Source organism: Sphaeramia orbicularis, chromosome 12 (genome assembly GCF_902148855.1).
Source record: "Sphaeramia orbicularis chromosome 12, fSphaOr1.1, whole genome shotgun sequence".
Lineage (NCBI taxonomy): Eukaryota > Metazoa > Chordata > Actinopteri > Kurtiformes > Apogonidae > Sphaeramia > Sphaeramia orbicularis.
Genome location: NC_043968.1, coordinates 51,139,878 through 51,158,821, shown reverse-complemented (window position 1 = coordinate 51,158,821; position 18,944 = coordinate 51,139,878). Strand labels below are relative to the sequence as shown.

Below are 18,944 nucleotides of genomic sequence, written 5' to 3'. Positions count from 1 at the left end.
CCTTTCTCTCTGTGGACCTAAAACTCTCACTGTCTCTCTGTGCGTCCTCGTCTGACTCTGCCATTCATATTTTAATGCGTCTCTTTCTATGATTCACTCCTTTCAAATGTTTTTGTCTGTGGCTCAAAGACCTACGGGAGCATTTCCTCTTCTCGTCTCCCTCATTCTAATCAACCTGGTGAGCAACATCTATCAATACTTTGATGAGAAAGCCTAGAAAATACACTAGTGTGTGTACATCCATGTACCCAAAGACGAACATCAACAATCAGCCACCCAAAGGCCTGAATGTCCTCTGTGTGTGTATGTGTCCACATGTGTCGCAGGGCTGCTAAGCTGTGGTTAGTCTAGGTTTGTATTTACCCATCATATCGACAGTCTTCTGAAATTACTTGTATCTTTGCAAGCTCATTTTTCGCGGTTCTTTGAAATCTGTTGCATATGGAGGGTTTGTACATCCCAGCAGTGTCACCGGCAGTGGGAACAAAAACAGAATAAGTGAACTAGACATCACAGGAACAAACACACACAAAGAAGTGTGTTTTTTATCCTCACAAACTTAATGTAATGAGACAGAGTAACTCCAATATATACATATAAATGCACAAGCTGTGGTGGTATACATACAAACACACACTCACTTCGACACACAAAGAGAGGGGGGCAAAGATTTTAATGATGTTTGACTGTGAAGTATGAGTCCTGACTGCATGCCTCTCCCTTGCTTCCTAACCCGTGTTTTTCCTGCTAAACGGGCCTATAGGCTACTCTCCATCACACACAAAAGAAAAGTGGAGCAAACATCCATTTCCCTAAAGCCTTCAGATACACACAAACATCCTATCAATACAAATCAGCACAAAACAACACACAAAAGTAACAAACATACAGAGATTACAGTGAAAGATGGACACACAATGAAGAAACACAATATTAACACACATATACAGAAATGGAGATGACAGAGTTCTATTCATTTATCTAAAGGTGCCGGTGATAATTTTTGTAATTAATGTGACAGAATGAGTGTTGATGTTAGCCAGAGTGCGATACAGATACTGATTAGCGATTACACAGATTCAATTAGACCTTTCTCTTGATGAAATTAGATAGCTTGGTTGAACCTAATTCAAGCCAAATTAGTTTAATAATTCTGCTAATGAGGCAGCAATGTAGCCCCACACATTAAGATGCAATTTTGCAGAAGCAGAAGTAATTGCACGTACAAATATAAAACAAACATGTGCACTCTTCTATTGGAAGGTCTAACCCAATGAGTGTTAATTACAGTGAAACTTCATCCTTTATTTGCCGTTTTCTGTATGACAAGTTATGTCTATAAATACAGAACAACATACAGAACTGTAAATTGCAGTTTCTTTATCCTATTTTCATGCTTTTACAAGCTGTTGTTGTTCCACTTCTAAATCAGAAATGTCCCGAGCTGGATAAAAGGACTTTTTGTTATGGAGTGCCTTCTCGGTGGAATAATTTACACAAGAGGAGTTATTTATTTAGTTGTAGTGTATGAAAGTTGTTTGTCTTGATTTTATTTATTGTTGTAATAACTTCTATGCTACTGTCCTAGCCAAGATACTCTTGGGAAATTGAGTTTGAGCTCAATGAGGATTTTACTTCATTGAATATAATGAGGATCTGGATAGAAACGATATGATAATAAAATAAGTGTCAGTTTAGGGTGGGGAGGTTTGTGGAAGCATTACAGACTATTTTTACCTTGTGGCTGGCATAGCAATGGTATTGTTTTCACTCATGTCCGTGTGTATGTCCAATAGAACTCACAAGCTGATGAATCAAGTCTTTGTGAAACATGGTAGGTTTATTGATTGAGAGAATATCTACAAATGACAAGATGTTGGACTACAGACCCACATTCAGCAGAGTCAAGTCTCTGCAGTCTTGTACTTTCAACAAAAAGAGACTGAAAGCAAAAAACATCCAGATTCTGCCCCTTTTCTATGGATCTGCTCCAAAATGTCTGGGCTCCTCCATGGCCCATGTCCTATCCTTCCACTAAAATTCACAAAAATCTGCGCAGTTTTTACATCGTCCCGTTGATGGACAAGTCCACAAACAGACAATGGGTTAAGTAATTGTGCTATTTCTTAAAAGATAAGTAGCTAAATTAGTAAAACTTTAACATACTAAATAAGGAAGTGAGAGTGGAATGTGAAGGAGAAACAGCAACACCGAAAACCATTGACGATAAGCGCCCGCATTCAGTGGATGAACTGTACACCTGCATGAATTTGATTGCACATTATCAGTCAGCTAATAGCCACACAGCTGGTGAATGTTACTGTGAAACATACATAAGTGAAACAGCTGAGGCCAATCAGCAAATGGAATTGTAACTTCAGCGCTCTGCCTGAACTAATGCTACACAAGCTGATTCATTATCTTTGTTGGATTTTTAGAAATTGGCTGACAATTTGCACGATATTTGGATTGAAACAGCATGTGATGAATAGATACGATGGAGAACGACAGTGATAAAAAAATAAAACCCTAATTATATCTATAATAGTATGGAAAGACTTTGACGACTATGCAAATAGATATGTACACATTAGACGAGCACACATTCACATCACACTCTTTTAATGTCGACTCAGCAATGCCACACCTATGGATGCTGTTACTATGGTAACCCTATACTCTGCATGCCCCAGCTGGTGTATCCCTGAGGATAAAAATGTATGGGAGCATGTGTCTGTGTGTGTGTGTGAGAGAGAGGTTAATATGCCCCATGTGTGCTTTGCTCTGTCATGTGCAGTGGTGTGTATTGAAGAGGAAAACATGTCTGGTTGGGAGCAGTTATGGTATCCAATTGTGTGTATGTCTGTGTGTGTGTTTTTTATCTTATTGTGTGGTTATTTCATGTCATCAATTTCTTTCTTCTTTTCTGGACATTGGTTTGTGCAGCTGTTCATCCGTGACTGAAGACCACTTCAATACACAGGTCAAAGATGATACACAGACAAGATGAAAAAGAAATGTCACAAGACCCTACAAATCAGCTAACCTGCCAATAACTTACACCTAATTCTTAACTAATCCAATTAAATAAATGTTAATAGTAGAACCACAACAATAGCTGTAGTAAACAAACACCTCAGCCCACTCAATCTCACTGCAACTGTTTTCTCACAATGACTCATGCTTCAAATTTACTCACATTACACTGTATTCACTATGGCTGAGTGGTTTCTGTTTCCACTTCTCAGCTTTCTTGACATTTCACACACAAAAAGAACATGAAGTCATCCCATAACAAAAGATGATCCACTTCAATTACGTGACACAAAGGTTCTGATTCAACCTTGTGGCATTAAGTTCTGCTGTGTCGTTTGTTTCACATGTTAAATGAGCTGTAGAATGAGAATAGAAGCTGCATATACACAAAACACCAAGGATGCAGTTGTCGATAATATACAACAAAAATAAAGAATATAATATATTAAAAGAATGCAGGGTCTGTCCTGAATGTGCAGATGCTGTCAATCATTACTGGACAATAAAACTCCAATAAAAAAAAAAAAAAAAAAAAAAAAAAAAAAAAGAGTAGCTGTTCAATCACTGCATTACTGCCTACTTTTTGGCACTTCTCATACTTCACCTCTTCACTGCAGTGTAATTTATAGCCCGCTTGAAAGTATACACACACACACACACACACACACACACACACACACACATGACTCATCATAAGGGTTCGCTTCACTTCACTATATTTTTCACCACTTTTCATCCGGCTTTACTTTGTCTCCACTAAACACAGCACCCTTTTCTGCACTTTTCTAATGACTTCTGCTCAGGATTTGGACATTTATTTTTGCAAGCTTTCTAACAAATGGTTACAAAACATCTTCTTGTTATCCAACAAAAGATGCCTGGGAGAAAAAAGAGATGAAAAAAGAAGTGAAGGAAGGTCAATACTCATTCCAGCTTCCCAAGCAGCATTACTTCTGAGCTGTCAATCTGCCCTCACACTCTCCTTCTTCGTATGTACTGTTACATTTTCTATTCCCCCTCGTTTATTCTTCTCCACCTTCTACTCAACATTTATCCTCTCTGTTCTGTGGAGTCACCTAAGCTGCTATTTCCATCTTTCCACTGATAGGTCATCTCTCACTCCATCCCTCCTCCTGCTCTTACCCGCCATATCTCAACCACAGATCATATCATTCCCCTCTCGGTGCACTCTCCACCAGTGATCCACCTAGTCAGTCTGTCAGCATGGGTGTGTGTGATTATGTGCGTCGATGTCAACTAACAGGAGAAACATCACTTTACTCCAGCAGCCAGACAGGAAAAGGAAGAAAAGCGGGGGGAGGGGGTGAGCAGGATGTTAAGACACAATGGATTAGGATGTCGATGATAGAGAACAGTAGAAATATAGGATAAAAAAGAAAGCTCAAATGATTATTCAGTTGAGTTGGTCACCATAAGTCAGTTATTAACCCTTTACAGGGCACTCACAGAAAAACTCTGAAATTCAAAATTTTAACCTTAGTGTGTTATTGGAGGACATGACAAGACTTTACTACTTTTGTGAAATTGTTCAAAATTTTCTATTTTCATGTAGAAAGTCAAGGTCAATGAAATTACCATATTTAGTTCCTTACCTGTAAGTAGCAAAAAAACAAAACAAAAAAATCCAAGAAGTAAATATAAAAAATACAACAAAAACACATATAAGGTGAAAGTAACATGTATTTTAGAACGTTAGAATATCACGTTTAGAACATTATGTAAAAATGTATTGTTTGATTCATGTATTAAGTTAGTGATAAAGACGTAAAAGCACTTGAGGGGTAGGATTAAATAAGTTTATACTTTTTCCTACTTTTTGACCATGCAAAATTCAGACTTGCATGTACTTAAAGATAGATTCTGTACATTTAAATGTTGTTTTGTTTTTGTCTTATTTTGCTTCATTTTGTTTCTTTGCATGTTCAAAATAAATAAACTGTAGCACCATAAGTGCTGACCCAGACACCTGTCAACATCCACATTATCCCTTTGAACATCATTCCCTACATTAGTACCATTACTTCATGGTACCTAACAAAGCAGGTACACTCACTGTTCATGCAGAGGTGGACCTTACAGACCCTGTAGACCACACTGTTGCCTCACTGTCCTCACTGGAACTGTTGTCACTTTTAAATAGTCAGTTGACAGATAAAGGGTTAACATAATCAGTGTTTCAGCACCATCGCCTCACAGCAAGACGGTCCTGGGTTCAAACCCAGTTCCGACCAGCTGGATCCTCTCTGTGTAAATATGTGGAGAAAATACCATGTGTCTGCATGGGTTGTTTCCAGGAGATCTGACTTCCTCCCACCATCCAAATACATGCACTTTAATAGGTGAATTGGTCATTCTAAATTGCCCATAGGTGTGAATGTGAGACTGAATGGTTGTTCGTCTCCATCTGTGTTCATCTGCATATGTCAGCCCTGCGATGAACTGGTGACACATTCAGGGTGTATCGCGATTAGCCTGACGGTAGCTGGGATGGACTCCAGCACCCCCACGACTGTCCAGAGGATTAAGCAGTTCAGAGAACGAATGACTGAACATAATTCAACACCATAAATAATACTGAAAGGCTGCTCCTGATGTAGCATCTTCTTGTTTTGTGCTTTTGGTCAATCAAAATAAGCAATTTATGAGATCTTACTACCCACTTCATTCACAGAGAATTACCCCATAACTTAGAAATTTTAATCAAATACTGCTATTATTAAAAAAAAAATCTCCATTGTTGTTTTTACAATTACTATTAATACATTTTAATTATTTGTCTCTGATTTGAGCTCCCTGCCTTGTCTTTTTGTCTTTAATTGAGACAGAACCTGTTAACAGGAATGACAACCCGGACCCAGCTGGGACAGCTGAAAGATGCTTTGGGCAGTTTATTCGCTGGGCTGTAAATACAAACCTAACCTTTCATTTTGGCAGCTCAAGGGGAGCAGCGTGTGATTAGTGGGACTGAGAGTTTCATGAATGTCAGCAAATTTGAGAAAGATCGCTTCAGAATATGACCTCATGATGACAAATATGTTAATTATGGTATGTTAAATCAGTGTCAACTCAAAATAACCAACACCTTTGCTCAGCTTGAGCTCATTTTTTCTTTAAGGAGACAGAAAATAGCTTCGTACAGGAAAATATACAATTCCCCCAAGGGCTATGCCACTCGCCGTCACCTTCTCTTCTCTGGGCTGAACCATTAATGGCTAATTTGCAGGCTTTTGGGGGTTAAAGGTCATCATACTGACGGATGGCAGGTCTACGGAGTCGTCAATACTAACCTTCTTTTAAACACACACGTGTACAGAGGAGCAGATTGGTGTTCATGAATTTATACATTTAATACAACCAATCACACACACGTCCAGACACACATGCACACCTCCATTCCTTACTCTGCCATTTAACTGCACGCCAGTACCATTACCATCCATACTAGTACCATCTATCTTGACAATGACAGGTGCGAAGGGAAAACCACAAACCCACAATGCAATTCTCCGATGCAGTTTAACAGGAAGAGGACGAAAAGGGAGGAAGCAGGAGCTGAAGGACAGGCAATAAAGAGAAAATATAAAAGGAGGGGGTTGGTGAGGATGGGCTGCAACTGGATAACATGAAAGTAGGAATATGTACCTGTCACTCATTTATGATTTTTAGTGGAATACAATTAATGTCCACTGCTAACCTTTCACATGTGTTTGCTTAATTAGAATTTTTTGGTACAAATTCAGTGAAAATTGCCACTATTGTCTGCCACATTTTTACTTCAAACTGAAAAGAGTTTACCAGTACATTAAATTACTTTTATTGAATTCTTTTTACTTCAGTTTTCCAGTAGGCTGGAGTTTTCTTACTATGGATACACACATATGGTGACACAGCATGTAATTAATTAATCAGTGATGACAGTAGAGGATTAATGAGCTTGGTTAAAAAACAGCCAAATGACAGGATGATGTAAGACAAATGCAGGTGCTCTTAGAATTACATGGCACACAGCCTTTAACGCATTTCTTTCTTTTCTTTTTTTTTTTTTTTTTTATAAATGTTTTATTTATTTTCATTGTGCATCTCCAAAAGTACAATACAAAAAAAGAAAGAAATTCACATTTTATGATATAAAATTTTGTGACACACAAAGTATAAACCCCACCCCCCCAGAACCAATGGCGATCCCCATCGTTTAATGCATTTCTATACATTTACTGTTCATACCACTTAATATGATAATTGTATAGGCTAGTTCTAGTTACAGGTATCTTTTAACAAAAGGATTTTAGGTCAGAGCTGTTAGAGCTGTGCATTGGTAAGAATCTGGGTACATACGCCATAATAAAAGGATTATGATTTGATACATTATTGTTAGGAAAACACCACCATTAACATAAAACTAAAAGGACTAAAATGTTTATGCATTGGCATCTTTTGTAGTCCCTGAACATGTAACATCATTGCACTACTTTGTCAAAATGTGGGGAAAAGTAAATTATTAAATAAAACTTAATTTAGCATTTTTAGGAATTGATACAGGATCATAAAACATAACATTGCTAGACTCAAGTGTATCAGTATTTTCCTACATCTACATTTGAAGGTATAATTTTTCATTAAACAACCGTCATTTACTGGCATGCAATCTATAACTCTTTTCGGGCAATTTAAAGCACACCAAAAATCTATTGTCGGTGTTCTCAAGTGGAAACTGAACACCTGTATTCTTACTGTCATCATTCTCCTGTTTTCTTCCTGTGCACAACAGTAAAATATGGGTTCATAGCTATGGTAACTTTAGTGATTCTGAGGTAATTTCAGAAACAGACGCAAATCTAAGAATCCCAGATGCAAAAGCTCACTCTAGATGAGAGGTCACATGGTAGAAATGCATCATGTACAAGTTTATCCATGTCTGCATTATGACATCATGCTTCTTCCTGTGTCAGTACACACACACACACACACACACACACACACACACACACACACACACGCGCACACACACCAGTTTTGCCAAGTCACAGTACAAACAATGACCTATTGACTGGCCTTGGAACTTGACACACAAACACACCTCATGCACAGGAATAGATGATGATGATGCAGCTGAAGATGCAACTGTAGAGGGCGGACGTAGGAGAAGGACTGAGTGGAAAATAGAAAAATAGGATATAAAGAGGAAATAGTATGGGCAATCTGATATGGGAAAGATGATGATAAACTGAAACAGGAATAAAGACAACAAAAAAGTTCCTTATAGAGGGAGAAACCAGGGAAAAGAGAGGAGAGAAAAGAGGAGTGGACATACATGATGAGATGGAAATCAGGAGCATTTTGAACCCATAAGCAGACTACAGCTGCATATCAATCAGTTTTATCGGCCCATTACAAGCACCCGTGCACACACACACTCCTCATCCACTTGTTTTTTTCCCCTCATCACCCCTGATCATGCAGGCTGGCAGAAAAATGCACACCCTACAGCTGTGATGCCATTGGCCAGCAATGATGTCATCTCTTCCTGGAGGCTGAGCATCGAGCTTTCCAATTGGCTGGCTGAAGCAGATAGTAGGAGAGCAGCGCTGATGTATCAATTCCATTCATACAGAGGCAGCAGCGGAGCATGTGTGTGTGTATGTGTGTGTTTGTTTGTGTGTGTTTGACCACTCCCCACTGAGGCATACAGGCAGAGCTATTAGGGCCGTGTCCATCATTCAGAGACAGACAGTACATGCTGTGACACTCCTAATGGACACTCTCTGCCACTCATGAACTCACATAGACACATTTTAAAATTTCACTCACGCTCGCACAAATGCACACTATCAAATATGCAAGTAATCAAGCATGCATACACACACACACACACACACACACACCCTTGCACACTAACAGCTGATGGGGGTTGGGAGGGTTGAGATGGGTGTTGTCTCCCTGTTGTTACCGGGCTGTTGTCATGGTGATGCCGATGGAGCCTTTACTGCTAGCTGGGACTCTCACTTTGTACTAAACTGCAGAGAAACGCACACACTCTCACACCTTTTCCACTGGTGCATGCACGTGCACCCCTTTCCAGAGTGACTGTGCCCTTGCTGTTAAACACAGAGTTCTGTAAAGGGAGACTCATTTCAAGTGTGTGGAAGTGTGTACATGTGTGTGAAGGTGTCAGTGTAAACACTCCCATGAGAGACACTAGACACATTTCTCCAAGAGATGCTTAAGGGAAATTAGCCCGTGATAGGCTGTTACAAAGTGCTGTGCATTTACTCTCCTTCTCTTTTCTGCTCTCCCCCTTAGACGAGTTACACTTCCCTCCTCCTCTCATCACCCACACCTCACACTTCTTACCTCTCTCTTTTTAAGACTATGATATCACTCCCATGTTTGCAATTACCAGACTAGCTGTTAGGATTTCTTCCAACATATCCACGTGTGAAAACAAGATGCAAAATAGCCCTCAACACTGCAGCTGCAAGTTTATATGAAGAACGTGTGCATGACAGACACAAATATCCAGAATGATTTGTTGTCAAGCAGTATAATCCACTTTGAGATTTCCTGATAAGAACATTATTGACTTTCTAGTTGATGTTTTTTGCTTGTGCTTTGTCCATTAGTCTTTTTTATCTGGATATTTCTATTGCTTTCTGATTACATAAAAGAGACATAGTGACCTATCTCCACATCCATCTCCCTCTGTCTCTCTGCTTAAACTGATCGTTTTTTGCTATAGCATCACAATTATGTATGAGTTATATGTTTCAGCACATGATTTGCGTGCCCACACTGCATGAAATTTATCTCATTACACTGATGTATTAATCCAATTTGATCTGAATTATGTCCAACAAAGATATCTAATATCATTCTATTAAATCTCTTTAATCTCTAATCAGTGTCTGGTTCATATTAACACCCTCATCCTCTTTCATTCATACCTAAAAATGTTATCAGCATCTTTATAAACTGGATCTGCCCTGTGTTAAACTAGTACATGATGCTAAATTAACAGAATGACTGATTAATGGAAATATACATATACACATATATATATATATACACACACACACACATATATATATATATATATATATATATATATATATATACACACACACACACACACACACATATATATATATATATATATATATATATATATTTATTTATTTATTTATTTATTTATTTATAAAAACACTAATTTTTAACATCACAGTAATACATTTAAATCAGGAAATCAGTAGGAAATCAGGAGTTTGTCTCGTCAGTTTTCATTTTGAGATTTTCTTAGACAATTCACTGACAAAGTGAATACATGTCAAGTTACTGGACATCCATCTAATAAGCTCTAATCAAAAGACGTATGCATGTATGTTCAGGCATGTGCATATATGTGTGAGAATGTGGGCATGTGCAGATGAGTGAAAGGGTGTTCATTGCCATTCTCAGCTGCTCTCTGCAAATCACCCAGAGACGCTTTAACAGCCCTGGGTTCTTTTCATACGGAAAATGATGCATTCAAGTCTCCACAGAGGTCCAGGGCCTTTTGTAACTCAAACACACTCTGCCCAGTGGGATTTATTAGAAATTAGAAAAATACTCAGCTCGAGAGTTGGGGAAAGCTTAACTCAAATAAAGTACATGGTCAACCTCCCTGACAAAGGATCTATCTAAAATGTAAGTAAAATGTGGTTTAAATGCACTAAATGCAGTTCATTCCTGTTATGTTCGGGTGCAATCCCACATTTAAAAGATTGTCAGGAAAAAATATACGTATTTAAATCCTTTATTTAACCTGGAAGGTTCCATTAAGATACCATATCACTTTTCTTTCCTTCTGAGTTTTCAGTTTCATATGTAAAATCCAAATGTTACATAAAAACAATTAACGAGAAATACTAAACGGATGAATAAGGAACAGATCAACATTATCCATACCACATACGCCTTAGAAGCAACATGTTTGCTTCCTGGTGGTTTGTTTCACATCTTTACAGCATTCAAAAATATACCACCATGGCATGATTTGGCTGAAATTTGGTTTAAAAAATTCTTATACCCCTACCCTTCATTGGATTAAATGAACAAATGACCATAAGAGCCATGTAGAGAAAAGAAAGCAGCTGCCTTCGACTGTGGCTCCTATGGGCCAATTAAAGCCAGAAGGCCTTATTTTTATATTAAACAATGGGAATTTAAAGCATGAGAGCAAAACTCCCTGTGGTGGAGGAGCTTATTGTAACATTTGGGAGAACTTATCAGCCATTGCCAATCCAATAGTCTGCCTTCTTTGAGGTCAGAATGGGTCAAAAGATGAAGGGAGAAAACAATTGCTAACCTCCTGCTCCAAATCCCTGCACTATGCCACACTCCCTCTCAGCTGTGTCTTTCCCAGCAAATGTGGAGTGTGTTTAAATGTGTGTGCACAGGGATAGGAGATAGCTCTAGTAAGAGTCTCTGTAGTAGAGAGAGTTCAGAGAACTGATTCACTCAACTACACACACAGTTTAGCTTTATATGTCACTTCTGAAAGTCTGACTAGACTATTCATCTTCCAACTCGAAATGGTGGAATTTGTGAATGAATGTTGAGGAGAGGAGAGGAGAGGAGAGGGTATAGTGTCAAATAAAACAGTGAAACCAGAGTAAATCACACTTTACGTACAAGCTTTATATAAATGTGTTAGAATTGACATTAAAAAGCAAAACGCAAAAATATGTAAATTATAAAATCTAATTACATTAATTCTTGTGTCTTTCTTTCATCTCCAGCGGCTTCTATTATCTTCACCTATGAACAGGAATTCTTTTAGAATAGGATAATCTCCTCTCTCCTAGACTTTGATTAAATGCACAGCAGCATATGCCACAGGTTTATGTTCCTGTGTAATTCTGCTTTAAAGCTCTGCTCCATCATGTCAGGAGAGAGAAAAGATGATTACATGAAGCACTGAGCTGGAAAGCTTTGCGATCCTGGCCTGCAGCTAAACGTTTTGTGATATGAAGAGACTGGTCTGGTTTGCATTTTTACTTGTTTGAATGGCGATCATGCTAAGTGCTTGAGTTTGCTGAACCATGCAGTGCCTGCAGACACATTTCTCCTACAAGGTGTCTTCACATAAAACTGGCCACATTCGCTCATTTTAAAGTAACTATACAAATGCTGTCATTAGCTGTGAGTTTTAAAGACTGCTAAACCTAATTTAGACCTGAGGTTATTTTAAATGTGCACAATTAACCTTCCAAACACACCCTCATTTGGAAAGAGGCTCAGTGAGCCATAAGTTAACACATGTGTTAATGCACACATTATCTCTATACAAATCCGAGCATGCTGTCTTCTGTGTGGAGAAGCTGCCAACCTGACAGAAGACTGAAGCACCACTTAAACGCTGGTGTTTTCTCTTGCCATCTAAGCCAATATGAAGATTCAAAAAGGTCACAATGTATCACAAAGACAAGGCACTGCCAAAGAGAGGGACAGCACGGTGGACTCTTGAAAGTGGTGTTCCAATAGAAGAAAACCCTCTAAAGACATCTTTGAGGTCACTTTAAGCTCCATCTGAGGTCAGGTGTTACATTCACAAAAGATAGTTTTGTCTATTTTACTTATAAATCCTCTTAAAGAAAGTGTTTAGGAGACAAGACAGTCAGAAGTGAAACTAAGAATATCTTACAATAGAATACACTAACAATGAATCTTACAGAACATTAGGCTTATTAGTTATAACAGCTATGAAGTTTTTCATTAGTTTTTACTTTTATTTCGTCTTTCAGTTTGGTTTTCAAGTTGACTTTAGTTTTAGTTAGTTCTAGAGGTGCACAAGTGCATGGAGGAATTAAACAGTTTGTGTTTCAGTGCTAGTTTTAAGACTTGTTTTAGGGTTACGCTAACTTGGTGTGATCTGTACAAGATGATAAAAAGGTAGGATAAATGCATGTCATCAAACACAATGAACAGCTCATTTCCTCTGCAATTCCGGTTTATTCTACTCTAATGGCACTTTTATTGTCAATTTTATCCTTATATTGGTAAAAAAAAAAATCCCTCCTAGTTTTGATATTAGTTTTAATTAAGCACAATAACTGTGATTTGATAATATCAGAGCGAGCTATTTCTCTGTTTCCAGTCTAAGATAACCTCCTGCTGACTGTAGACTGATTTTTAACACTAGGATGTGAGACAATTGTTGTTTGATTACACAGATTTTATTCTTCAGCCAATTCTCAAGTGTCTGTGTAACAATTTCACACATCTAAACGTGTATCATTAAGTATTAAAATGAACTAAATTGCAAGTTCTGATGATTTCATGTCATATACGATATACAGGGCAGAGAACAAAGAAATGTGAATGGAGGGTAAATTGTTAGAATGGACCGCAGCAAAGCTCACACAAATATAGTTGACAGACAAAAATCACACAAACACACACACACACACACACACACGCACACACACACACACACACACACACACACACAGACTTCTTCCTCATTACTGCCAAAAACATCACAGTGCTCTAATGAGGATATGGTCTCTGAAACAAGGCAATTTAAGCACACACACACCCACATGCACAGCTGCCCTTCACACTATGAGCCTGCAGGGTGTGACAGGCAGGCATGCCAAAAGAGGATTTGTGGTGAAAAGCTTTGGGGAGGAGGAGAGAAGAGGGCGAGAGGGAGAGAGATAGGAGGAGTGGAGAAGAGGGGATTACATGGTGAATATTTCAATACTAAAACATACCAATTGGCTTGGACTCCCTTTCTGGCTCGGACAGACAGATACACGCATAAAGGCATTAGCGTGGCCGTATCTTCCAACTAAACACTGACTAGACTGAGAGCGAGGGGTGATGGGCTAACGCTAATACAAAACCACTGGGACCCCTGGGGATCGGACTGACAAGCTGATTGCTGGTTAACCTACTGTGACCGACTGAGTGGACTAAAACCAACCAGGCTCTTCTTATTATGTAGAGACTACAGTATGTCATCCTATGAAAACAGAAATCCCACTAAGTTTCAAAAGGTACAAGAAGAAACTTTCATATATCTTTTTCACTAAAAAAATAAACTTAGACAAAAATGTACCGTCTGCGAGCTTTAAACAGTGAGTATTATGTGGAAGGCTCGGAAAGTCAGTGTGTTACAAGGTTCACTGTCTACCAGGACACATACATAAGGGACATGAATGCAATAAAGCTGGGCAGCTTAATATGTATGATGTATTGGCTGCAGAATTTCTTGGGAAAAAAAAACTCTTCAGCAGCATGTAATAAACAGGACGTCTTTGAAGATACAGTATGCAGCACAGGGACTTAACATTTCCAATAGTAATTTCTACAGAAAAACATTTTATCAGTACTGTATCATTCATTTTCAAAGTTTTAATTTTAACTAAAGGAAGTGTGGTATAATGGTATAATTTTAATCGCAACATCAACAGGAAAATGTCATTTGCAATCCAGACACGTCTATGTTTGTTTTATTTAATTTGCTTGATAAACTATAGAGCATAAGCAGTGAGTGATTAGCATGAATTGTTAGTTTTTTCTCTTTTCATGTTCTACAAAGGCTTTTTTCATTTAAGGGCTTTGTTTATTTGGGTGATTGAAGTCAGTAGCATCAAGGAGTTTTGGATGTATGAGTGGACAACATGCATGTATATGTTCTTTCATCCCATCTCTTTTTCTGAAAACCCTTTTATGCTACAAAACATAAAAACCAGATTTGCCAGAAATGAGGAGTAAAACACAGAGATACTGAGTCATTTTTGTAGCCTTGTTGTCCAGCACATAACTATTTTGTTTTTCTTTTCAGGATTATACTGAATGTTTTCTCCTCCTTGTAACTTGTAACAAATTTAGAATACTAGAAAAATATAGTTTGATCTTAAACTTTTTTGTTAACAAGAGGCACTAAGCCTTTCTAGGTTCAAACAGAAACTTATTTAACAGTGTTCACGTCTGGCCAGCAGAGAGGGGGCATGTTGCAAGGTTGGGGGTCGACAGTCGTGTTCCACATAGGCTGCAGGAACGCTAAAGGACAGAGGGACCGGCTGCTGGCTGGCACATGACGGCAGCTACATGCTGCTCAGGTCAGCAGGGAATGAGGCAACACAGTGGGAGTGGGAGAGGGAGGGAGGGAGGGGGATGGACAGAGAAGGAACTCACAGGCAGAATGGTGGGTTACAATGAAAAACAATCAAAATGCAACCAAGGAAGTAAATATATTTGCTTGTTTCTCTCAGTGTTTCCCTCTGTGTGTGTCTCTCTTTTCCTGTGTGTGTCATATAGTTGCTGTGGATGATGGAGCTTCACCACCGTGGGAGTCCACCGGGTAGATACAATGTCCCAGTTTCAGATCCACACTGGAAGCGCTGGGTATAATGCAAACATAATGGATAAGCTGCATGACTGTATGTGTGTGTGGTGTGTGAATGCATGTGTGAGTGTGTGTTCACGGTTAGCTTACTACAGTCTAGACCAGGGGATCAAGTGTAATCTCTCCACTGATACAGCTGATGAGCTGAGGTCACACACCAGCGTCGCTGGAACAACCGCAGTCAACTAATTCATCAACTGGTTTTAGACACTATTCATTTTATAGGATTTTTCCTAATTTATCTAAGTAAAAATATTACAACTCTATATAAACTGTAAGACTAAAGGTATATATCTATATATCAACATAGATATAGATATATATATGATTGCTAACAATTTCTCTAGTACCTATAGGTAGTAGAAGGTAGGTAGAAGAAAAAGTCTACATGAGCAAAATGGTCTAGTATCATTAGTGCTGGACACAGCAAACAGGTAAATTGTACTATGAGTCATTATTCTCACCGCATTTCCACCAGCACACACAATTTTTTGCATCTTATTTTAGATTATATGGAAATATGGAGTGTTTACATGATCAGAGCAAAAAAAAATACTGACCAGGCATTAATCCAGTCACTAATAATCTTAGTTACATTTTAAGATGAAGTATGAAGCAAATAAAAAACCCCACTGCACTGGTATATGTAATAAATCACTATCCCCTAGAGGCAATAGAAGCATCAATATGACGTTGAATATGAAGAAAAAGTAATGATTATGGCATCATTTGTCAAATACTGTGGGTTACATGGCATGGTATTGTGCTTGACAGGCTATCTTTAATTGAAATGGATTGCCAAGTCAATATTGTCTACAAACGGAACAGACAGACACTTTGTAAACAAACTGAAGTTGCTGAGAATTAGGTAATTATTTTTCTTTCACAACAAAAAGGCTCCCACTTAACTCTAACCATGCATCTGCAAATTAATTTACCCCTCACTCACACACTTACCCCTACCACAACCACCACAGAGCATGAACCTCACAACAGATTTAATTAAAACAACTTAATCACTCTGAGCTTCAAATCACTTCACTCTAAACAAAAGCAGATGTTTTTAACACATATAAAGAACAGAATTAACATTCTAAGAGAGACATTTATTTTCAGAAGAACAAAAACCAAGCAAAGTAAACCAGTATGAAGTGAATATCTCTGCTAGTTGTCACACAGACGAAATGTCCTGCTGCCAGTGAAAAGGTGGAACACACCAACAGCTCACATCAGGGTTACTGCCCTGAAACGTAGTCAAACCACACAAACACAAGTTTGCAGCGTAACAAAGTTAAGCCGTAATTACAGCAACAAACAACGTAGCAACATGAAGTGAAGCGAACAGAAAAAAAGAGAGAAGCAACAAGAGGAAGAAATATGAACATCTACAACTGATACACTTCAGTCCCCCACAGTATCATAGCCCCAGGCATGAACATATTTTGCTTCCCTGTAGTCTTCGATTTCCTATTCTTTGTCCTTTTTGTATATTCTTTAGTTTAATCATGTGAAGTTTTTGCCACTTTCCAGGTTTGGAAAAGTCTTAAAAGTTTTAAAAAACAAAGCTTGTCAGAAAAAAATTGATTATACTCATGCCCATGTGAATATAAGTCTCATAATTATACTTCCTGGAAAGGTGAAGCAAGCTTTTTTGGGAAAACCACATCAAATATCAATTGCAAAAGACAGAGAAACATACAAGTATACATGTAGAAAATATGCTGTAGCTTTCATTTTGTCCCAGGAATAACAGTTATTGGGTTTCAAGTGCCAAGCTAGAATTAGACCAAAGTTAAACCGATACTGAAGGATACTGGAAGCTCTACTCAACTATACCCTTCACACACTCTCTCTTGCTCTCATACACAAACATGCAAATAACAAATACGGTGTCTAGTTCTTCTCACACATACAAATCTCTACTTTTCTCACCACACCACTCTGTATCTTCCCATGCAGTGATTTCACACAGCCCATCTGACACCCAAGTATTGTACAGCATCTATGATATCATCAGTCTGCCTGCAACCAGGCAGGCTGACATTACCGGCTGCCGGGACAGGAGAGAAGCCAACAGCGAGCACACCTCCCACAAATACACACATGTATAGTTTATTGTGCCAAATATTAAGGATACTTGGAGGGGATATGATACTAAAACATACAGAGCACACATATGCCAGTTATGACATATCTTGCACAGTAACGACTTTAGGAAGCAAAGGGTGTGTGATTCTGCATCTCAACACATGCACACTCTAAAAACAAACACACATACATACATACAGAAGCACCCACTCACCTGAACCTGCATGAAGGATCCCCGGTAGAAGCAGCATGCTGCAGCCGACAGGGCACTCCACAGACTACACCTCTCCGTCATGGTGGGCACACACCTTCCTCTGCTACCTTTCCACAAACCTTTTCCTCCACTTCTTCTCCCACTTTCTCTCCTTCTCCTTCCTCCTCTTCTCTTCCTTGCCTCCTTGTCCTCCTCTGTCTTTCCACCCCACCCAGGGTGTCCGATCTAAACCTCAGACCCGGGGCTAAGCCTGACCCACCCCTGCCAGCCTCTTTGCCTGCCTCTGTCTGCCTAACAGCCCTTCAACATAGTGACACCACCACAAAAACCAGGCTAAAAGCTAACAGTACAGCTACAGCTTACAAGCATCTGCCAGCAACCACATCAGCTATTAGCTACAAGCGAGCTGCTAACAGCTGGGACTGATAACAGCTAGTGATATTACAGCTCCTGACATCTCCACTGCCTCTGCCCTGCACCGGCTTCTGTCGCTTCTGCTCTTGCTTCTCTCCCTCTCACTGCACTTGCTGCACTTCACGCGGCTGCTAGGGATTACCTCATTGCTTGCTGATGAAAGGAGTGTGGGTGGGGGGAGGGCGGACCAGAGGGAGAGAGGGTGGGAGGGAATGGATGGATGGAGGGAAGGAGGAGGAGGAGGAGGAAGAGGAGGGGGAGGAATGCTAGCAGGAACAAGCAGTGAGGAGTGCTGTCGAATTGCAGGCAGACCCCACCCACCCACCCAAAAAGCCCCCGCTAGTGCCGCGCTGAGACAATGCTGACATAGGGTGGGGGATAGGGAGGGCAGGAGTAAAACAGGGAGAAAGTGAGGACCAGAGGAGGCAGGGGGAAAGATAATTAAAAAAAAAAAAAAAAAGAGAGAGAGAGAGAGTAAAGAGAATGCAGATAGAGGAGGGAGGGAAAGAGGTGGAGGTTTGCACCCTCCCAAAGGAATCTAACCTTTCTTTTGCTCTGAAAGAAACCCAACAGGGGTGCCCCCTAACCCCCTAACCCCCACCTAACACACACAGACACACACATTCACACCTTTTCTTCCACCTACTCTACATTATGGCAAATGCAAACCATTAGAAAAGCAAAATACCTACAGAGAAATTGGTTCTTACAGTGAAATTCCCTTATACTTTTGTGTGTGCATGTGGCAGAAATAATGATACGTTTCTAAAAAGCCACACA

At 39.2% G+C, this 18,944-nt stretch overlaps 1 protein-coding gene across 3 annotated transcripts in view; it reads right to left on the bottom strand.

Annotated features, from left to right (window-relative positions):
* Positions 1-18,944, bottom strand: part of sh2d3ca (SH2 domain containing 3Ca) — a 58,715-nt gene that overhangs the window by 24,753 nt on the left and 15,018 nt on the right. Inside the window, exon 1 of one of the 3 annotated variants that reach the window (XM_030150524.1) lies at positions 17,751-18,279. The exons of the other annotated variants lie outside the window; for them this stretch is intronic. Coding sequence (XP_030006384.1) covers positions 17,751-17,831 — 81 coding nt within the window. The 5' untranslated portion in view covers positions 17,832-18,279. Of the gene's footprint in view, positions 1-17,750; positions 18,280-18,944 lie in introns of those variants that run through there. 3 annotated transcript variants of the gene reach the window in all.